The sequence below is a fragment of the Rhinoraja longicauda genome, chromosome 4 (genome assembly GCF_053455715.1).
Source record: "Rhinoraja longicauda isolate Sanriku21f chromosome 4, sRhiLon1.1, whole genome shotgun sequence".
Lineage (NCBI taxonomy): Eukaryota > Metazoa > Chordata > Chondrichthyes > Rajiformes > Arhynchobatidae > Rhinoraja > Rhinoraja longicauda.
Window position 1 is genome coordinate 44,530,096 of NC_135956.1, and position 23,850 is coordinate 44,553,945.

The 23,850-nt window shown below is 42.3% G+C and overlaps 1 protein-coding gene across 3 annotated transcripts in view; it reads left to right on the plus strand.

The window, feature by feature from the left end:
• emc2 (ER membrane protein complex subunit 2) overlaps nt 1–23,850 on the plus strand; it is a 181,866-nt gene that overhangs the window by 119,040 nt on the left and 38,976 nt on the right. For all 3 annotated transcript variants that reach the window (XM_078397624.1, XM_078397623.1, XM_078397622.1), the window contains exons 6-10: nt 10,676–10,761; nt 10,934–10,993; nt 19,598–19,679; nt 22,597–22,707; nt 23,555–23,659. In XM_078397624.1, coding sequence (XP_078253750.1) covers nt 10,676–10,761; nt 10,934–10,993; nt 19,598–19,679; nt 22,597–22,707; nt 23,555–23,659 — 444 coding nt within the window. The remainder of the gene's footprint in view (nt 1–10,675; nt 10,762–10,933; nt 10,994–19,597; nt 19,680–22,596; nt 22,708–23,554; nt 23,660–23,850) is intronic.

The window sequence follows — 23,850 nt, forward strand, 5'->3', positions numbered from 1 at the left end:
TACCTTAAAGATAATGAGATTATGGAAGTTGATACGAAGGGAGCCTGATTTAGAGTATGATGGAGAAAGGAATAAATTGAGACTCTTGAAGAAGGAAAGGGACGAGATTCATCTAGAGTATAAATGTCATTAAACACGTTGATGGCCATTTTGTGAATTTTATCCAGAGACATGGCATGTTAGCTAGAATGTATTTGTCTTTGGTTTAATAAAGTCATGTGATAGGTGCAGAAATGGGCCATTTGGCCCATCAAGTGTACTCCAGCATTCAATCATGGCTGATCCATCTCTCCCTCCTAATCACATTCTTCTGTCTTTTCCCCATAACCCTTGACACCCGTGCTAATCAAGAATCTATCTATCTCTGCCTTAAAAATATCCATTGACGGCCTCCGCAGCCTGCTGTGCCAAAGAATTCCACAGATTCACCACTGTGACAAAATTCCAACTAGTATCTAGAACAGTTGCCTGCAGCCCTGTGGCACCCAGCAAATCCATCTCGCTGGTCTCCCAAACACTTGTTCATATGTCCAGGATGTACATAGGTCGGCCATTTATAAGCTGGGGAGGACCTGGATGTGTGTGCAGTAATTGGAGAGACTGGAGACCAGACAAACAAATAATTTGATTGCCCCTTTGAAATATCTGAGAATTAAATCTTACAGGTATGTCATTTTTAGAATCAACTGTGAAACCTTATGTTAGTCCTTGCCCAAATCTGTATTCATCCAATAGTCTGAACTGCTGCCCCTAACTGGTTTAGAGAACTAAAAGGCTGCACTGATTAATTATCAGTGTGTGGTTATTTCCATTAATCAGAGAAGTCCAGTGTTGCATCTTAGAGTTCAGCACTGGACTTGTTCAGCAAAACGGTCACAGAGTCACCTCCTCTAAAGTACACCTCCTCTAACCTCATCAACTGTATCAGGTGTTCCCAATGTGGGCTCCTGTACATTGGCGAGACCAAGCATAGACTTGGCGACCGTTTTGCTAAACACTTGCGCTCAGTCTGCCAAGGCCTATTGGATCCCCGGTTGCTGACTATTTTAACTTCCTTTCCCATTCCCAAACCGACAGCAAAATGCTGGAGTAACTCAGCAGGTCAGGCAGCATCTCAGGAGAGAAGGAATGGGTGACGTTTCGGGTCGAGACCCTTCTTCAGACTGATGTCAGGGGGGCGGGACAAAGGAAGGATATAGGTGGAGACAGGAAGATAGAGGGAGATCTGGGAAGGGGGAGGGGAAGAGAGGGACAGAGGAAATGTTGGCGGATGATTTGTTGGATACGCTGGCTGGTGGGGTGGAAGGTGAGAACGAGGGGGATTCTGTCCTTGTTACAAATGGGGGGAGGGGGAGCAAGAGCGGAGCTGCGGGATGTAGAAGAGACCCTAGTGAGAGCCTCATCTATAATGGAGGAGGGGAAGCCCCGTTTCCTGAAGAATGAGGACATCTCTGTTGCGCTAGTATGAAACACCTCTTCCCGGGCGCAGATGCGGCGTAGACGGAGGAATTGGGAGTAGGGGATAGACTTTTTGCAGGAGATAGGGTGGGAAGAAGTGTAGTCCAGATAGCTGTGCGAGTCAGTGGGTTTATAGTAGATGTCAGTCACTAGTCTGTCTCCTGTGATGGAGATGGTGACGTCCAGAAATGGGAGGGAGATGTCGGATATAGTCCAAGTATATTTAAGGGCAGGATGGAAATTGGAAGTGAAGTGTATGAAGTCAGTGAGTTCTGCATGGGTACAAGAGGTAGCACCAATGCAGTCGTCGATGTAGCAGAGGTAGAGTTCGGGGATTGGGCCATTGTACGTCCGGAACAGAGATTATTCGACGTACCCGACAAAGAGTTGGGTAGCTTACAACCCAACAGTATGAACATTGAATTCTCCAATTTTACGTAACTTCTACATACACCTCCCCTCCTTTTTAAGTGCTGCTCAGAAAGGCTGGGGCCAAGAAATCATCTGTTCATGTGGATGTAATGTATTTGGTGCATAGACTGAGAAGGAATGAGAAGGCCTGTTAAATGGAAGGCAGGGTCAGTTCAGGTTGCATGTGAGAACCTAACCTCTTGTCAGCACACAAAGTGTGAGCATGATTTGCCAAGACTCTCATCTTGTGGTAGTGGCAACATATTAGCTTAGTAATGCAGAGGTTCATACAGGTATACAGCACAATAACAGGCTCTTTGGCTCAGCTAATTCTTGCTGACCCAAATGCCATTGCCTGCATTTGGCCCACACCCCTCTAAAACATTCCTATCCATGTAACTGTCCAAGTGTCTTTTTAAATGCTGTAATTTTATCTGTTCCGACTTCATCTAGCAGCTTCCTCCACATACCCACCACTCTCTATGTGAAAAGCCTGTCCCAAGGTCCCCCTTAAATCTTTCTCTCTCACTGAAATATATGCCTTCTAGTTTTAGACTCCTCTGAGAAAACGACCGTAACTACTCTTTCAAAGCCATTAACAAAATTTATAAATCTCCAAGGTCAGCTCTCAGACTCATTCACTCCACGGAAAACAGTTCCAGCCTATCCAAACTCTCCTTTTCAATCAAGCCCTCCAGTTCAAGCAACATTCCTATGAACCTTTTCCACACCCTTGGTAACTTAATGAAATCTACAAATCTTTATCGCATACAACAGTTTCATTGCATAAGTCATTTAAATGTCACAATGCTTGTTTATGCTCTTATATTGTACAATAGAACTGAGAAGAATCCTGAGATTTTCAACACAAAGGTGGAAAAATGCTCATTGTTAGGAAGAAAACACCCGTGTGGCTGACCTTCTAAAATAACAGTTGTGTGGGAAAGGATTACAAATTTGAAAAAGCTTTATTAGTTTTTTCCCCAAAACCTAAGCCATGCGTATAAGGTACCCATGGAACTTGATTCCTGTGTGAGTCATCAGTGCCTAGGAACTAGACTTAAGAGTACGATACCATTGAACTTGACCTCAGGCCATAGTCAGCAGAGTACAGTCTGAAGAAGGGTCTCGACCCGAAACGTCACCCATTCCTTCTCTCCCGAGATGCTGCCTGACCTGCTGAGTTACTCCAGCATTTTGTGAATAAATCGATTTGTACTAGCATCTGCAGTTATTTTCTTATATTAGAGTACAGAATGGGGCAGCTTGGAGAAACAAAATATTTCTTGATTAATGAAGAGTAGCAGCTAAGGAGAATGAAAATCGTGGAAATCTAAGTCATGTAATTTACAATAATATATCAAGATTGCTAAACATGAGAAACTCAGTGATCCAACTGGACCACCTCAGTGAAAGAGTACAAATTCCCCAATTTGTAGTGGAGGTTTGGAACAGACAGAAACGTTGGCTTGACTAAAGGGCCTGTCCCACCTAGGTGATTTTTTTAGGCGACTGCCAGCGACTGTCAAAGTCGTAGCAGATCGCCAAAAAAATTAACCGTACGACAATGACCACGACAATGACCACGACAATGCCCGCGACAAGCTAAGACAACCTACCACATAGGCAACGGCAAGCTGACGACAACCGGCGCCCTACCTAGGACGTCCACTACGACAGGGACCACGGCAAGCAAGACAACCAACGAAAACCTGCACTTATGTGGAGGTGTCACAAGCACCACTCACACGTGAACAAACCGACAGCAAGGTCCCGTCCAGTGAAATTTCTAGGTATATTTTGCATTTGTGTGAAGTGTCCATTTAAAAAAAAGATTTTGGCATGCAGTTATCCATCTTTCATAGGAATATATTGTTTTTGAATAAAGTTGATTTTGGTGATTTAAAAAAAAATAGGTGTCGGAATTTATTGAATTTCTAAGTAAATCATTCAAAGATTCTAGTCGCATTCATTTTGACCATTAAAATCAAACGCTGACACACGCGCTGCGCTATGAGAACACTTTTCATTCATTTATTTAGATCAATGAGGCAAGCACATACACAGGCATTTCACTACGTTTATTAAAGGCCACACATGGACAGACACTACTAACACAAAGATAAACTTAGTTTTACTGCTATGCTGTTTGTAGGGGGTATGCACACCTGACCATAAGGACAGCAAGGTCCGGCCAGACCATTTCACACGTCACTGTCCTTTATGGTTAGGTGTGCATACCCCCTACAAACAGCATAGCAGTAAAGCTCCGTTTATCTTTTTAGTATTGTCTGTCTTTGTGTGAGCTTTGGCCTTTAATAAATGTAGTGAAATGCCTGGATGTGCTTGCCTCATTGATTTAAATAAATGAATGAAAAGTGTTCTCATAGCGCAGCGCGTGTGTCAGCGTTTGATTTTAATGGTCAAAATGAATGCGACTAGAATCTTTGAATGAGATGTCATGATAAAGTACTTAGAAATTCAATAAATTTCGACATTTTTTTTAAAAAATCACCAAAATCAACTTTATTCAAAAACTCTTTAAATGAAATGTCATGATAAAGTACAGACGACAACCTTGCAAACCTGGGGACAGCATGCGACAGCGCCCGCAATAAGCAACGATACCTGCCGACAAGCCAGCTGTCGCCGAGAAATTTCTCTGCGACACGCCGAGATCCACTACAATTCTTTGAAGATTCCTCACGATCATGCCCACGAGGACCCCGGCGAACTGTCGGCGACAGCCTAGTCGCCGGCTGTCGCCTTAAAATCGCCTAAGTGTGACAGGCCCTTAAGGGTCTAGGTTCGTGTGTTCTAACTGATCTAATGGTCCTAATCATTGATACTGAGGTAGGTATATCCCTTGATTTCTTTGTCGCACAAAATGTGTCAGTCTCCTTGTTATCAACTGAGTTTTCTATCCTCCAGATTGATTGGACATGTTCTGAGTAAATACATTTTTTCTCAGTCCTAAACATTTGACTTTTAGCCTGATCTTGAGTCAGGCAAACCTTATATCCTGCTCAAACCTTGAAGAATTTTGTTTTAATAGACAATAGACAATAGGTGTAGGAATAGGCCATTCGGCCCTTCGAGCCAGCACCACCATTCAATGTGATCATGGCTGATCATTCTCAATCAGTACCCCGTTCCTGCCTTCTCCCCATACCCGCTGACTCCGCTATCCTTAAGAGCTCTATCTAGCTCTCTCTTGAAAGCATTCAGAGAATTGGCCTCCACTGCCTTCTGAGGCAGAGAATTCTACAGATTTACAACTCTCTGACTGAAAAGGCTTTTCCTCATCTCCGTTCTAAATGGCTGACCCCTTATTCTTAAACTGTGGCCCCTAGTTCTGGATTCCAGATACGATCTCTTCTCATTCTTTTAAAGTCCAGAGAGCAAGAGGCTGCTCTACACACTCTTCACGCCAGAGGATCCAGAGGGCAGATATCAATCTCAGGAACCATTATTCTATCTTCTCTCAGAGAGTTTACAGTGCATTCAGAAAGTATTCAGACCCCTTCACTTTTTCCACATTTTGTTACGTTACATCCTTATTTTTAAATGGATTAAATTGATTTTTTTTATCATCAATCTACACACAATACCCCAGAATGAAGAAGCTAAAACAGGTGTTTAGAAATGTTAGCAAAGTAATTAAAAAGAAATAACTGAAATATCACATTTGCAGAAGTATTCAGACCCTTTGCTATGACACTCAAAATTGAGCTTAGGTTCATCCTATTTCCATTGATTATCCTTGAGATGTTTCTACAACTTGATTGGAGTCCACCGGTGGTAAATTAAATTGTTGGACATGATTTGGAAAGGCACACACACCTGTCTACATAAGGCCCCACAGTTGACAGTGCATGCCAGAGCGAAAACCAAGCCATGAAGACAAAGGAATTGGCCGTAGACCTCCGAGACAGGATTGTGTCGAGACACAGATCTGAGGAAGGGTGTAAAACAATTTCTGCAGCATTGCAGGTCCCAATGAGCACAGTAGCCTCCGTATTCTTAAAAAAATGGAAGAACTTTGAAACCACCAGGACTCTTCATAGAGCTGGCGGCCCGGCCAAACCGAGCAATCGGGGGAGAAGGGCCTTGGTCAGGGAGGTGACCAAGAACGCGATGGTCACACTGACAGAGCTCCAGAGTTCCTCTGTGAAGATGGGAGAACCTTCCAGAAGGACAACTATATCTGCAGCACTCCACCAATCAGGCGTTTATGGTAGAGTGGCCAGACGGAAGCCACTCCTCAGTAAAAGGCACATGACAGACCACTTGGAGTTTGCCAAAAGGCACCTAAAGGACTCTCAGACCATGAGAAACAAAATTCTCTGGTCTGATGAAACGAAGATTGAAATCTTTGGCCTGAATACTAAGTGTCACGTCAGGAGGAAACCAGGCACTGCTCATCACCTGGCCAATACCATACCTACGGTGAAGCATGGCGGTGGCAGCATCATGCTGTGGGGATGTTTTTCAACGGCAGGAACTGGGAGACTAGTCAGGATCGAGGGACGGAGCAAGATGAACGGAGCAAATTACAGAGATCTTTGATGAAAACCTGCTGCAGGGCGTTCTGGACCTCAGACTGGGGCGGAGGTTCACCTTCCAACAGGACAACGACCCTAAGCAGACAGCCAAGACGTCGCAGGAGTGGCTTTGTGATAAGTCTGTGAATGCTCTTGAGTGGCCCAACCGGAGCCTGGAATTGAACCCAATCGAACATCTCTGGGGGTGACCTGATAATAGCTGTGCATCCACGTTCCCCATCCAACTTGACAGAGCTTGAGAGGATCTGCAGAGAAGAATGGGAGAAATTACCCAAATACAGATGTGTCAAGCTTGTAGCGTCATACCCAAGAAGACTTGAGGCTGTAATCGCTGCCAAAGGTGCCTCAACAAAGTACTGAGTAAAGAGTCTGAATACTTATGCAAATGTGATATTTCAATTATTTATTTTTAATTACTTTGCAAAAACTTCTAAACACCTGGTTTCACTTTTTTATTATGGGGTATTGTGTGTAGATTGATGATTAAAATAAATGAATTTAATCCATTTTAAAATAAGGCTGTAACGTAACAAAATGTGGAAAAAGTGAAGGGGTCTGAATACTTTCTGAATGCACTGTATACTTTGTGATGTCTTGAGAGGTTGGGAGCTTTTCTCTTGAAGGTTGGGAGGTGTGGGTGCCGGAAATGAAGACAGAAAAGTTCTTTTTTTCAAACTTAAATTCCATATATTTAGTCTTTTCCAAAAACAGGTAAACTTGATTGTTTGCAGACAGGTACACAAAACCAAAACAGGTAGTTAAATCAAAACTGTAGCTTGCTGCCTTCTTACAAAATATAACTCAAACACTGCTTCTCTCCCTGTCTGCTCCAGTCGTTGTCTCTCTTTTTAAATACACTGCTTCTCTTCCCCTTTAGCTCGCTCACTGAGGCAATCAGCTCATCTGGTTCAGCTGGGCAGCAATCAGTGTCAGCAGCAATCAGTGTCAGCAGCAATCAGTGTCAGCAGCAATTAGTGTCAGCAGCAATCAGTGTCAGCAGCAATCAGTGTCAGCAGCAATCAGTGTCAGCAGCAATCAGTGTCAGCAGCAATCCGTGTCAGCAGCAATCAGTGTCAGCAGGGCAGGCAGCCCTGCTTACTATGGGTTTTGTAGTCTTTTGCTGGCAGCCATGATGGTTTGTAGTCCTTGTTGCATCCACCGGGAGGAAATGTATCTCCCCTCTATGACTCTACCTCTCATGATATCACAACTTCCAGAGGAATGAAGCATACTCCCTAAAGTTTAGTCTCAGTGAACCTGAATACTATTGCAACAATGTGAATTTGATACTTCTTTGAACGTTATCCTATGATGTTTGATGTAAAAAATCAAAGATCTTTGGGTCTCCCTAATTTGCAACATTTATTACCCTTTGGAAAAAATATACCACATCATGTTTCTTATCAAAGTGTCCTGTCCTGATCTCACCCAAGCGGCAATGTCTCATCTTCACTCGACCTTTGCTCCAGTGTCTCACGCTGATCTGCCCTGCGCTCCGATGTCCCATCCTGAACTGTCCTGGCCTCCTGGGTGCCAGCACTGGGCTGCTTCAAGTTCTGCTGTCTCACCCCGACTTGTCTCGGGCTCTGGTGTATCACCTTGACGTCGCCCCGAGTTCCGGCATCTCACCTTGCCCCTTCCCTGGGTTCCGGCATGCCAGCACCAATCTGACTGGCCTCCTTTGTCTTGGACCTGGGCTCCAGCTGCCATGCCAATATTCCTTCCATGGCAGACTACTGATCTCTTAGTGCCTTGATAGAATCACAACGATTTCAGTAATTTTGGAGGATATATCAGGCCTGATCACATCCAGGCACTTTTGCTGCCAAGGGTCAGATGGGATGACAAGCAGCTCTTCTCCCCACCACCGGGATCATAACCACGTGCCATTGATGCTGATGCTCCATCTAGAATTGCTTAACTACAGTGCCCTCCATAATGTTTGGGACATTTATTTATTTGCTTCTATACTCCACAATTTGAGATTTGTAATAGAAAAAAATCACATTTCAGCAAAGTGCACATTGTCAGATTTTATTAAAGGGTATTTTTATACATTTTGGTTCCGCCATGTAGAAATTACAGCAGTGTTTATACATAGTCCCCCCCATTTCAGGGCACCATAATATTTGGGACACAGCAATGTCATGTAAATGTGAGTAGTCATGTTTAGTATTTTGTTGCATATCCTTTGCATACAATGACTGCTTGAAGTCTGTGATTCATGGACATCACCAGTTGCTGGGTGTCTTGTCTGATGATGCTCTGCCAGGCCTGTATTACAGCCATCTTTAGCTTATGCTTGTTTTGAGGGCTAGTCCCCTTCAGTTTCCTCTTCAGCATATAAAAGGCATGCTCAAATGGGTTCAGATTGGGTGATTGATTTGGCCGCTCAAGAAATGACCTTTTTCTAGCTATCAAAAACTCCTTTGTTGCTTTAGCAATGTGTTTGGGATCATTGTCTTGCTGTAGAATGAACTGCCGACCAATGGGTTTGGAGGCATTTGTTTGAACTTGAGCAGATAGGATGTGTCTATACTCTTCAGAGGTCATTATGCTACTACCTTCAGCAGTTGTATGCTCAATGAACATAGGTGAGCCAGTACCTTCAGCGGCCATACATGTCCACGCCATAACACCCCCACCACTGTGTTTCACAGATGAGGTGGTATGCTTTGGATCTTGGGCAGTTACTTCTCTCCTCCATACTTTGCTCTTGCCATCATTCTGACATAAGTTAATCTTTGTCTCATTTGTCCATTAGACCTTTTTTCAGAATTGTGATTGCTCTTGGCAAACTGTAACCTGGCCATCCTATTTTTGCTGCTAACCAATGGTTTGCATCTTGCAGTGTAGCCTCTGTATTTCTGTTCATGAAGTCGTCTGCAGACAGTGGTCATTGACAAATCCACACCTGACTCCTGAAGAGTGTTTCTGATCTGTCGGACAGGTGTTTGGGGATTTTTCTTTATTATAGAGAGAATTCTTCTGTCATCAGCTGTGGAGGTCTTCCTTGGCCTGCCAGTCCCTTTGCGATTAGTAAGCTCACCAGTGCTCTCTTCTGAATGATGTTCTAAACAGTTGAATTTGGTATGCCTTGGTAAGGTTTGGCTGATGTCTCTAACAGTTTTATTCTAGTTTCTCAGTCTCATAATGGCTTTGACTTTCATTGGCACAACTTTGGTCCTCATGTTGATAAATAGCAATAAAAATTTCCAAAGGTGATGGAAAGACTGGAGGAAAGACTAGGTGCTGAGAGCTCGCTTATACCTGCATTAAGGAGGCAATTAAACACACCTGAGCAAATACAAAACGTGTGAAGCCATGTGTGCCAAACATTATGGTGCCCTGATGGTGACACAGCTGTAATTTCTACATGGTGAAATTATAAATATACCATTTATAAAATATATAAAAATACCCTTTAATAAAATCTGACAATGTGCACTTTAACCACATGTGATTTTTTTTTATTGCAAATCTCAAATTGTGGAGTACAGGGGCAAATAAATAAATGATTGGTCTTTGTCCCAAACATTATGGAGGGCATTGTAGTTCCTGTCCTGGAATTAAATCCAAGTCTTTGTCATATGCAATGTTGATTGCTGTTTTTGGTTAAAACCTTTATTTCATGGGCTGGTCCCTAAATTTTGCGAGCTTTTAAATCTTACTCTAAATTTTGTTTGTGAAACATGTGTTCATGAGGAGTTAGCTTGTGAGGAGTTGATTTCTGGTGCTACTTTCGATGGAGGAATGTGTTAATGCATGTAAATAACATGCTGTTTGCGGCTTTTTTTTCATGTCAAGGAAAGTACTATGCCTGGTTAAAGAAAATCAATCCTTTTGCTGTCAGCAAGGTTGTTCAACTAACAAGGTGGTAACAGTGGGATATTTTAATCCTTCATTACGGTTTATCCCTAAGATACAAATCCTGTGAATGACAGTAAACATCTGATGGTTACAGATTCGGGGACCCTGCTGCTCTCCTTTTATGGAAAGCAGTAAAATCATTTATCGAGGTGAAATGATGCGTGTTCTATTTGCAACCTAAACAAAGCACTGTGTGATTGTACAGGCAGGTTTTTGAATTCACAGGGGGATGTTGATAAACTTCAGTCATGCAATCACTCTGCAATGGAATTTTCTGGCATTGAGATAATAATTTGCACAGTCAAATTACCTTCTTTACAAACACTCGAGGAATTATGAGACTATAATCCTCCATTAATGTCAATCCACAGGCAGCACGGAAGCGCAAGATTGCCATTCTCAAAGCCCTGGGGAAAACCACTGAAGCCATCAGGGAGCTGAATGAGTATCTGGAACGGTGAGTGTTTTACAAGAGGATTGAGCTATGCCCTGCGATAAACCATTTTTAATTAAAAGGGAATTTGCATTCTAATTCTAACCCTCTTCTCATCCCCCCACCTCTCACCATCGCCTCCCCACCGCATCCCCATCCCTATATATTCTTTTAATATCAACTCTCTTATCTGCAGATTTGTTGGAGACCAAGAGGCATGGCATGAACTAGCGGAGCTTTATATCAATGAGCATGAGTAAGTATGTAATCTACTTGAAATGTGCTAAGTTTCTTTTGCAAGTTGATGTGCTTTATTTTATCGCAAGAGCAGGCAGCATGGTCCATTGAGGTTCCAAGAGGATCATAATCGTTCTCAAATGCCAAGGTCTCCTGGGGCAAGATGGAACATTGCTGTTGTTTGTTTCATGGAATCAGACTTTAATAGGATTTAACTGTAAGCCGCCCTCTCTTAATGGAGAAGAAAGCACTTCCATATCCTTGCTGGTGGCTGTGTTGCTAGGAGAATAGGCTGTGGTGTGAGGCTGAGGGAAAAATCATTTGGTTTCTGTCACATCTATGCCATATTATTGTTAAGGGATGAGAATTAGGAGATCAGACTGTGCAGTCTGTCGTCAGGGTGAAAAAGCAGCTAGCCGAGGAATCCTGGCTATAACACAAAAACTGTTTATTGGATATTTATGGTTTTGTTAGCGGCATTTGTTGTTGTAGTGGTGAGGAAATCCCAAAGTTAGAGGATTAGTTTCAACCTTAATAAAGACTCCTAATATCACAGCATTTTCCACCCTTTCTATAAAGGTCTTACCACTTTTGTCACAATATTTATTTCAATCCAGCCTGGTTCAAATGACATTGTTCTCTGCTTTCCACTATTGTGGCCAAGAGTCAAACTGTGCACATTATGAATTCCCAGCATTCGATTGTTTGTTAGCAGACAGGCTGAATATCATATACATCTGTTAGGGAAAACGTAACAAAAAGTGTTATTTCCAAGCAGGGCAGTTGAAAAGTTGGTCGTGGTGTTCACACTTTTTAAGTGACTTCATAAATCTGTAAATGCCAAATTAAATTAAGTGCCAAGAACTTGTAAACAGTTCCATAAGAATATGTAAAATCATCATCATGATGCTCAGCTTGGAGGAGATGGAAACTGAATATAGGAAGATTTATGACCTGTTTTAAGAATATTTAATACAGTGAGGGATGCCGGAAAAAATTGTAATTTGGCATACCCTGTGCCCCGTATCCTGTTACGCCTTCATGTAAGCTTATCATTTGCCATGATAGACCATTTAAAAACCCTACTAGCCTGATGATCCAGTCTTTAACCCAGGATAGGAGGGTCAAAATTAAGAACTTAGGTTTAAGGTGAGACAGCCCAGCTGTAATACAAATCTGAGGGGCAACTTTCTCCACTCAGAGGTTGGTGGGTATATGGAACAAGCTGCCAGAGGAGGTTGATGAGGCAAATGTGATAACAGCATTTAAAAGACACTTGGACAGGTACATGAATAGGAAAGATTTACAGGAATATGGGACAAACGCAGGAAAATGGGACAAGCTTAGATGGAACATTTTGGCATGGATGAGTTGGACCAAAGTACCTGTTTCCTTGCTGTATGACCCTGTGTCCTTAACGGTATTAAGAAGTGCCACGTTCTTTTGGTATCAGACCACATTTTAGAAAAGTGTCCAGAAGAATCTCTTTTCTCTTCAATAGTGTGAAGATGAATAGTAGGTGCTTGGTCCAGCTGTGCTACTGCTCAATCAGCTGTGTTACTGCTCCTGGTCTTTCCTCCCACCAGAGAGTTATGCAACATGGAAACAGTCCATTTAGCCCAACTCCATGCCTACCAAGATGCCCCATCTAAGCTTGTCCCATTTGCCCGCGTTCGGCCAATACCCCTTTACAGCTTTCCTATCCACGCACCTGTCTTTTAAATGCTGTTGTAGTAGTTCCCTCAACTACCTTGCCTAGCAAAATGGAACACCATATCCCAAATGCAGCCTCACCAACATGTTGTACAACTATAACATAACATCCCAACTTCTATTCTCAATACCCTAACCAATGAAGGCCAATGTACCAAAAGCTTTCCTTACCATCCTATCTACCTGTGACGCCACTCTCAAGGAACTATCTACGTGTACTCCTGTATCTCTCTGCTCTACAACACTTTCCAGAGTCCTGACATTCATGGTGAAGGTCCTGCCTTGGATTGACTCCCCAAAGTGCAAAACCTCGCACTTATCTGCATTAAATTCCATTTGTCATTCCTCAGTGCTCTTGCCCAGCTGATCAAGATCCTGTTGTAGTTTTTGATAACCATCCTCACTGTCTAGGATACCACCTACCTTAGTATCATTTATTATTGCTACGTGTCGAGGTACATTGAAAAGCTTTTGTTTGCATGCTATCCAGTCGACGAAAAGACCAGACATGAAAACAATCAAGCCATCCACAATGCACAGATAAAGGATAAAGGGTACAAAATTTAGTGAAAGATATAACATTGAGGTCCAATAAAGTCCAATTAATCATAGTTCTAAGGTCTCCAATGAGGTAGATAGGAGGTCAGGACTGCATTCTAGCTGAAGAGAAGATCGTTCATTTGCCTGATGTCAGCTGGGAAGAAACTGTCCCTGAATCTGGAGGTATGCATTTTCAAACTTCTGTCCAACTTGCCTGATGTGAGAGTGAAAAAGAGGGGTGAGACTGGTCCTTGATTATGGCATAATCAAGCCATCCACAATGGTGGCCTTGCTGGGGCAGTGTGGTGTAGATGGAGTCAGTGGAAGGGAGTAGGCTTGTGCGATGGTCTGGGCTCTGTCCAGAACTCTCTTCAATTTTTTGATGGCTTGGATGGTACTGTTTCCAAACCAGGCTGCGATGCATCCCGATAAAATGCTTTTTACAGTGCAACTGTAGAGGTTGGTGACGGTTGTTGGGACATGCTGAACTCATCTGCAAACTGTCATGTCTTATACATTCTCATCCAAATCGTTGATATAGATGACAAACAGCAATGAGCCCAACACTGATCCTTGAGGCACACCACGCATCACAGGCTCCAGTCTGAAAAGCAACTTTCTACCCTCAGCCTTCCTTCCTTCCATGAAGCCAATTAGTATCCAGTCAGCTAGCACGTATTGGGTCCCCTGTGATCTAACCTTCCAGAGCACCCCGCAATGCGGAATCGTATCAAAAGCCTTCCTGAAGTCCGTATAGACAATGTCTACGGCCTTACCCTCATCAACCTTCTTGGTAGAAGGGTCTCGACCCGAAACGTCACCCATTCCTTCTCTCCCGAGATGCTGCTCCAGCATTTTGTGAATAAACACCTTCGATTTGTACCAGCATCTGCAGTTATTTTCTTATAATTCTTGGTTACCAGTGCCACCATTCTTTCATTGACCATGCCAAGTTAATTGTCTTGCTATGTTTCCAGCATGGTGTGTCAACTGCTATTATGAATAGTGAATGTTTTCATCTAATTCCTAGCAGCACACTATTTGGGCAACAGTTTGGTGACTGCAGCACCTTGAAAAATATTGTGACATAGTAGTTAAACAATCCTCACCAAAATAAGGCTGATGAATTGGAACAACATCTTTGGCTTTGACATGCATGTACTTTGGTTTTAGTATGTGCAAAATCTTGTGTTTGTGCAGCTGATGGCAATTTTGATACCCGTTATTTGAAACCAGATCTGACTCTCAGTGTAAATTAACTTCCAAAACCATAGTGCACTCCAATTGCTGCTAGGTTTTGGGTGGCTGTGCCAATAAACATTACATTTTCATCAACCTTTGACGGCAGCAAGAGTGTAAATGCAGCCAAACCTTCTTGTTATAAAACGCAAAAGGAATGGCAAAAGCCATTCCTGAGGCTTGAGCTCTTCTACTGACGGAAATGGACATGAGAAAAATCTGGTACTGGGGATTGTCTGGTAACTGTTTCATTGAAGTATGTGACTAAAGTGAACAGCATGAAGCTATTTGTCAACTTTGTTTGTATATTTGATTGTGAAAACTAATACTGTAATGTTGATGTGATTTACTGCTGGTTGTAAGCCTATTTTGGAAATGTTACAACGTCTGCAAATTTATTTGGCAAAAGCTGTTTTTCTCTGCAGATGATTTCGCTGTTTGCAATTAGTGCTAGTGTTAACCTTATTTTGGCCTCACAAACTGAAATTTCACAAGGGATGACTTGTAGGTCAGCGCTCTCTTGAATTTTGTCTCCTTGCAGAGAATGGAGTATGTAGAGTATGTAAGTGAAATAAATCCAGCAATTTGTCAAACTATAATTGGTATAAGAACGTGTAGTGTTTACTTTGATTTAAAAATCGCCACTACTACAACCCTCACACAAAAAAATTAAGATTGATTAAAAAATTTATGATTTGATGTTACTGAATGACTACTTGAGAGACCATAGGCATGAAACATCTGCCTATTGCTCATGTGACATTCAAGATGTTTATTATATGAGTCACGTGAGCAACAGCCATGCTAAGCATGTGGATGGTCTTCCAATTATGTCAGTTAGTTGTTGTTGAATAACCATTTTTTAACCCACCCGGGGTTTCATTTTTAAAATACAGGGAAGTGTTTCTCATCAACAGATTTAATGCATTCTACTCATATGCAATACCTTATTTAGGGTATAAATTTAATACCCTTGGTTAGAAGGATTGCTCAACATCTTTTTCTTGAGGGCACTACTCTAAACTATATCATGCTCTCAAACCGAAACAGAATCATTCCACTTGTGTAATACATTTTATAAATATGTGTTGTTTGCTGAAATTTTTTTAAAAAGTGAACAGAAATCCAAAAGAAGCAAATCACAAGCACTATTTTCAGGAAAGGCTGAAATTAACTATTCTAATACATTTTTCATCTCCTTAAAGAAACATGAAAGCTGCAGTTGTAAATCAGAAACTTCAAGTTTTGCCTGTCTCATATGATTTATTTTCTAGTGCCAGGAGTTAAGGTGGACTGCTCAAAATATGTGTCTGCAGAGATGTGCCTTTGCAGCAATGGACATAAGAAAAAATAAATAGAAAAAAATAAGAGCAAAAAATAAAATTATAGCAGAAGTGTCTTTCAGAATTGCTATTCTAATTAATAAGATAATTGTTGACACCTTTAACCTCAGTCCCAGTTTTCTGTACCAACCCCATGTACCCTGTTTCCAAAAATGTCTGATCTCTGCGTTAAATAAAGACAGCAGGTGAGCCTCTACAGGCCTTTTGAGAGAGCAAATTCCAAAGATTCACCACCCTCTGGGTGAAGAAATTCTTTTTCATCTCTGTCCCGAATGGCTGACTTATTTTTGAGATTGCCACATCCAGTTGTGAATAGTTTCAGACAAATAAACACTAACAGATGAAAGGGACTCGAAGACTATGCACTTCTTCTCCAATGGTGAGGCCGTGTGAATGCTGAATAATTCTCTGAAGCATTTAATAATAATAATAATGCATTACATTTATATAGCGCTTTTCATACACTCAAAGACGCTTTACAGGGATTTAAAGAACATAGGGAAGTGAATAAATAGATAAATATGTAAACGAACAGAGAAAGGAGACAGAAGGTGAGGTGACCTTCAGTGGTTGAAGGCAGTACTGAACAGGTGAGACTTCAGTGATGTTTTGAATGTGGTGAGTGAGGAGGAGTCTCTGACGGTTTGGGGTAGTGAGTTCCATAGGGTGGGAGCAGCGATGGAGAAAGCCCTGTCCTCCCAGGATCTGAGTTTGGTCCGGAGGGGGGGGGGGATAGGAGATTGGCAGCAGCAGAGCGGAGGGTGCAGGTGGGAGTGTGCCTGTGGAGGAGGTCAGTCAGGTAGGATGGGGCCAGGTTATGGAGGGCTTTAGTAGGTCATGAGGAGGATTTTGTACTGGATTCTCTGGGGGATGGGGAGCCAGTGGAGTTTGTAAAGGACGGGGGTGATATGGTCACGGATCGGGGTGTGGGTGAGTAGACGGGCAGCGGAGTTTTGAATGTATTGAAGTTTACTGATGATTTTTGAAGGTGCGCCATAGAGGAGGCTGTTGCAGTAGTCCAGACGGGAGGTGATGAAGGCGTGGATGAGGGTTTCTGCAGCTGTGGAGGAGAGGGATAGAGGGAGACGGGCAATGTTTTTGAGGTGGAAGAAGGCTGTCTTTGTGATGTGTTTGATGTGTTTGTCGAAGGAGAGGGTTTGATCAAAGATGATTCCAAGATTCCGGATGTGAGGGGAGGTGGATACTGGGAGACCATCAATATTGAGGATGAATATTTGAATATTTGTCTTCTCTTGCCCCCTACATCACACAGCACACATCATCCTCTTGACCCCTCCCCCCCACAGCACATATCTTCCTCTTGCCTGCCATGGCACACACCCTTTTCTTGCCCCCATAACACACACCCTCCTCATTCTGTACATAACCCACCCTCCTCCTGTCCCATGCCGCACGCACCCGCCTCTTGCCTCCTACCCTCTTGGAGGGTACCCTACAGCATGTACCCACCTCCAGTCCTGTACAGCACACACTCTCCTCCCATCCCACAGAGCATGTATTCTCCTCAGTCCTATGTAGCATGCACCCTTCTCCCACTCCCTACTACACTCACCCTCTCCCTTGCCCCATTCTCTACCCACATTCCCCTATCCCTTACTGTAATCTGTTCTGCCTATGCCCATGCAATTTCTGCTCCTCCCCCAATTTTCTCAGATCCTGGTCCTCTCAAATCCTGGTCTCCCCCACCTCCAGCCTTCTCTTCAGTCCTGTAGTTTGTTAGTCATTCTCCACCTTGGCCCATGGGGACTCAATATTTTTTCCATTCACCTGCATTCTATTTTAGTAATAACAAATGGATTCAATGGGAATATTAATTATCTTATTAAATTCAACCTTAATGACAATTTATTCTGGTGGTTAAGTGGAAAGTAGAGTATAATAAGAAATAACTAAAGATCAGAACAGCAGAAATCAAAAGAGCTGTAATTATATTGAATGCAAAAGTAAACTTGACAATTGTAAGCCAAATATTCAGTTTCTTGAAGAAAATGTATAGAGATATTTAAGTAATAAGGATCTAGAATCCAAACTCTTTTGTACTTTGTGAATTTGTGGAATTCTCTGCCTCAGAAGGCAGTGGAGGCCGATTCACTGTATGCATTCAAAAGAGAATTAGATAGAGCTCTTAAGGTTAAGCGGAATCAAGGGGTATATGGGGAGAAGGCAGGAACGGGGTACTGATTGTGGATGATCAGCCATGGTCACATTGAATGGCGGTGCTGGCTCAAAGGGCTCAAAGGGCCGAAAGACCTACTCCTGCACCTACTGTCTATGTATCTATATGTAAATATATATATTTTTCTGCTAAACGAGAGGATTATTAAAATATAATTTCTTCTTCTACCTCTCTTGCAATGCAGCAGTGTGTATTGTTTCCCATTCTTTGTGCCCATTGTTTGCAGCTGTGAAGGTACTGTGGTTATTTTGGTCACTGTTCAGTAGTCTTGCTCCAAACATTATAAGGAGCTGGAGCAGAGAGATGGTTAGCCAGTGAATTAGCTTTCAGCATGAACAGCTTTGTCCGAGACTCATCTGTTCACTTTGTCAGCTGTGATCCTGTGAAGACACTAGCCCTGTTAGATTCTGGACAGGCAGCCAGCGGGGTGACTGAAAGGCTCATGGACTGTTGATAGTTTCATAGCTTGCCAAGAGTATCAGTGTTTTGATAATCCAGTTAGAATTTATCTTCAACTGAGAAGTCTGAGTGAAAAGTGTTTACAATAAGTCAGTTGGAGGCAAGAGAATATAACACAGAAATACGATGAGACCATTATATCCTTTGTCTGAAGAAGGGTCTCGACCCGAAACGTTACCCATTCCCTCTCTCCTAGATGCTGCCTGACCTGCTGAGTTACTCCAGCATTTTGTGATACCATTATATCCTTTGGGTATGCTCTGAGATCGCAACTGTATGTCCTCACCTTTGCTCCATATACCTTAACGCAGAGCAAGAATATATATATTACAGGGTTGACACTCTGGTTACTGCTTCCAAGAAGTACTGGGAACAGTGACCACTCATACTGTCATCTCTACACTAGAAGGTGTATAGCTTGGAAGTTATACTTCCGGTATTTCTCTTAACTCTTCAGTGAACCTCTTAATTAAAAGCACCTTGTTAATGTTCTGTGTATATCATGAACTGGTTAAAAAGACCTGTTCACAATCCTTTCACTATACTACAGTGCGGTAGAATGGCGCTGTTAGTAGAGCTGTTGCATCACAGTGCCAGATACCCCTGTTCGATCCTAACTTCAGGTGGTGTCTGTGTGGAGATTGCACATTCTCCCTGTGTGTGTTTCCTCAAGGAGATTGGATTTCATAAGCTTTCCTCCTACATCCAAAGATGTGCAGATATCTAGGTTAATTGGCAACTGTAAATTGCCCCTAGTGTGTAGAGAGTGGATGCGAAAGTGGGATAATGTAGAACTAGTGTGAACTGGTGATCAAAGGTCGGCATGGATTAGGTGGGCAAAGGGCCTGTTTCCATGTTGTATCTCGTAACTAACCTAGACTAAATTGCAGCATGAACATTCTTCTTAACCAACATCAACACTGTTTTTCCAATTCACCTGTAGTGGTTTTCAGCCTTCAACATTGTTCTAGATTTTTAAGTTTCCATTTCTGTTTTAGTGAATTATAGAAAATGCTGATTTAGACTGTAACTCATTTTACCTACTGCTGTTTAAAACTACTTACCATAAACAGTGTTTTGTGAACAAGATTTAAAACATCTTAATTTTTTTAATGTTCTGTCTTCATTGCAGTTATGCAAAAGCAGCATTTTGCTTAGAAGAACTTATGATGACTAACCCTCACAATCACCTGTACTGTCAACATTATGCAGAGGTAAGAGGGGAGCAGCTTTCTTCTGTTGTGCAATCACTCTTAACATGTTCAGTTTGATATTTTCTTAATTATGTTGTGTATACGGTGGTTGCATCGGCCATTTTCTATGGAGTGGTCTGCTGGAGCAGCAGCATCTCAGTGGCGGAAGGGAAGAGACTCGACAAGCTGGTCAGGAAGGCCAGCTCTGTCCTGGGTTGCCCCCTCGACTCAGTGCAGGTGGTGGGAGAGATGAGGATGATGGCAAAGCTAACATCACTGCTGGACAACGACTCCCACCCCATGCAGGACACTGTCACTGCACTGAGTAGCTCCTTCAGTGACAGACTCCTTCACCCCAAGTGCGTGAAGGAGAGATATCGGAGGTCCTTCCTTCCCGCTGCTGTGAGACTGCACAACCAGCACTGCTCCCAGCAGACGAGTCAACTATAACAGCTAAGAACGCACAGAAAACTGATGACAATTTATGTATCTTTTATTTCTAATGAATGATCTCTTGTTCTCTTGCTATCCACTTTGCTGCTGCAACACTGTAAATTTCCCCAGTGTGGGACGAATAAAGGAATATATTATTATTATTATTATTATTAGCAGTATATAAAGAGCAGATAGATGTATATTTTAGTACCTTTCAAGTCCATTAAACAGCCCGAGGTACCATTGAGTCAAAAATGTACTTTTGATTTGGTTGCTGGTGTAATGCAAGATAGCTGATGGGCAGTTTTTTTATATAATGTCCCATTATACAACCTGTGGGATATTTGCATGAAAATAGGCTTCCCATTTCAGATGGCACTGATCTGTAAATTGTAGACAGTGAGGAGGACATTTGCAGACATAGATTAATGTCCCTCTCCCTCTCTCTCTATGCCTCCCTCTCTCTCTCTCTCTCTCTCTCTCTCTCTCTCTCTCTCTCTCTCTCTCTCTCTCTCTCTCTCTCTCTCTCTCTCTCTCTCTCTCTCTCTCGTGTGTCCACCTCTCTCTCTCTCACTCTCTCTCTCTCTCTCTCTCTCTCTCTCTCTCTCTCTCTCTCTCTCTCTCTCTCTCTCTCTCTCTCTCTCTCTCTCTCTCTCTCTCTCTCTCTCTCTCTCTCTCTCTCTCTCTCTCTCTCTCACACACACTCTCTCTCTGCTTCTCTCTCTGTCTGCCTTGCTTTCTGTCTCTCTTTCTCTCTGTCTGCATGCCTCACTGTTTGCTTGCCTCTCTGCTTCTCTCTATTGATGTGTATTAGGGAGAGAAAATGTTGTATCTGCAGTGAATAATTGTTGATATTAAATACAAGGTTGACGAACACAATGCAATCCCACCTGCAGTTTAGAGTAATCCTGGATGTACACGGAGTTAAAATAAGCCAGAAACTACATGCGTCACTATAGTATCATTGGAATATGTCTCTCATTATTGCAAAAGGACAGTTGAAAACCCTCGGGTCTATTTCATCATTCAATCAGATTGTGGCTGATCTATATCTCAACTTTAATTACTGCCCTAAGGAACTACAGGGCACAGTTAAAATACAACTTTGGTACTTGGATTCAAGTCCAGGAAAGTTGATTGTGTGCTGTATTTAATGTGAGTTTACTTGGGCATAAACAGTTGTGCAATTAACAATGCGTTTGTAAGTCTGCACTTTCAGTGTACTGTTGCAAGAATGAAAATGCTTTTTGTTGCGTCTGGGTGCAGAAAATAAGATTTAAAGGGATACCAGTATAATGCTCTACTTTTCTGATCAGTTCAATACATGCTGGCCAAATGGGGAGAGGGAGATCAAGGTGTGTGTTTTGCCTCCTGCTCACCCATGATTGTGCGGCTAAACACAGCACCAATGGCATCAACACATTCACCGACAACGTCTCTGGTTGGCCGAATTATGGGTGGTGAGGGGTCTGTGTACAAATTTGAGATAGAACACTCGGTCAAGTGGTGCCACAACAACAACCTCTCGTTCAATGTAATCAAAACTAAGGGACGAATCGTTGACTTCAGAAAGGCAGTCAGGAGACCATGTGACTGTTTTCATTGGTGAGTTGGTAATGGAGAGAGTTAGCAGCTTCAAAATCCTGAGCGTGAACATCTCAGAAGATCTGCCCCTGGTCCAGCACCTAGACATAATCACTTTCTTAGATATTTAAAGAGATTTTGGAATGTCACCAAATATTCAAACAAACATCCACAAATAGACTTGAGATGCTGCTGCAAGCCAGAAAGATTTTCATTGCACCTGCACCTCACATACTCATGCATGATACTAAATACTTGACTTGAAAGCACAGAGATGGCATATGGAAGGGACTCGAGATGAACAAAATTATCTACCTGGACCAATGGCCTGTTATTGTGTTTTATTCATTCTGTGTGATCACAACAAAACCACCCATTTTCAAGTATATGTTTTGCATTTTAGAAGACAAGTGGACCCGTTGGGCCCAAACCTCTCCTACATTGGTGCAGCACCCTCTACCCTTTCCCCCCACCCCTTTCCCCCTTCCCCATCACCCCTTCCCTCCCTCCCCTTCCCTCCCTCCCCCCTTCCCTCCCTCCCCCTTCCCTTCCTCCCCCCTTCCCTCCTCCTCCCCCTCCCTCCACCCCCCTTATCCTCCCTCCCCCCCTCCCTCCCTAAGAGATAGATTTAAACTTTAAAATGTGAATAACTTTAAACATATAACAACGATTTCAATGAAACTTCTTCCATTAGCACCAAAGGGACGACGGTGAGTAAGGTGGGCCTAAAATTGTTGCGCTATCGTGTACTGTTTTGGCTGTAGTTCAGGAACAAACAAACGAGAGTTTTAGTATATAGATATGAGTCGCTAATTAGAAACTAGTTTCAATCTGATTTCACGCATGTGCGTCTTTGTATTGCATTGATTGAAAATGCTCTTTGCATTCTATTATTCTTATAAATTTCCATATTTTTCAGGTGAAATACACTCAAGGTGGACTTGAAAACCTGGAAATTTCTCGCAAGTACTTTTCCCAAGCTCTGAAACTAAACAACAGAAACATGCGGGCTTTGTTTGGCCTTTACATGGTAAGTTTAAGCACATGAAGGGAATCAGCTCCGTTGAAGTCATATCAGTCATCAATCTCTATAAAAGATTGGGTTATTTTCATTTGTGACAGCATCTTCAAGAATGAGAGTAATCAAAACCCTTGATTTGAGATCCAATTAAATTTCATTGTCTGTACTCGAGGCAACTATTTTTCAGCCTCTCCACGTGAATTGGGAGAAGCATTTGGCAAAATTTCTCCATCATACATCTTAACAAGAAAAGCAACTAAACCATGTTGGAAGAGTTTGAAATATTCAGGGTTTATGGGTTCAATATATGCTTGGCTTTACTAGCATGGTCTGTCTGGTCAGTGTAGTAATATATAGAGAATTATTCATAATACATCAAGATACATTCTTGTCTCCTAACAATGGCGAATCACAGAATGGTTAGAGCTGGCAAGGTATTCAGCTAATGGGACTCAATGTATGATCATTACCTCGCTCTTTCCTTAGCTCATCAAATTCTTTGAGATACTTATCCAGCCCTTTGTTGAGTGCAGCAGTTGAATCAGCTTCCACTGTTCCCCTGGTTCCAAATCCTGATAGTAAAGAGTTTTCTTCATGCTACCATTGATTCTTCTGCTAATCACCTCCATTCTGTGTCCTCAAGTTCCTGACCTCTCCTCCAGTCTCATTTCTATTGCAACTTTCACAATTTTAAACCTCAAATCCTCTCCTTTGCTCCAAGGAGAACAATCCCATCTTCAGTCTATCTAAAAACTAAACCAATGGACAGGCCAGAGTTTTATTGCTCAGTGTTACTTTCTTTGCACAGTGTGCACCTAAGGAGAAGTTGAAACACATTTTCTCTTTTCTCTTGAAGTCTGCAAGTCACACTGCTTCTAACCCTAAAGCCAATGCTAAAATCAAGAAGGATAACATGCGATATGCTACTTGGGCAGCTCTGCAGATCAATAAGGCGTATCAGGTAAGTGATGTTGCACTTAGCATTTTACATAACTCCTGTTTAGATTCACATTAATTTATCATTACCTAAGCAGAGTCCAATGAAATTCCTCATTTGCATGAAGTACACCAGTGTAAAAAGTATGCATATAATGATGATAAATACAACAACCATCCTTGAAGGTGGTTAATCACAAAATGCTGGAGTAACTC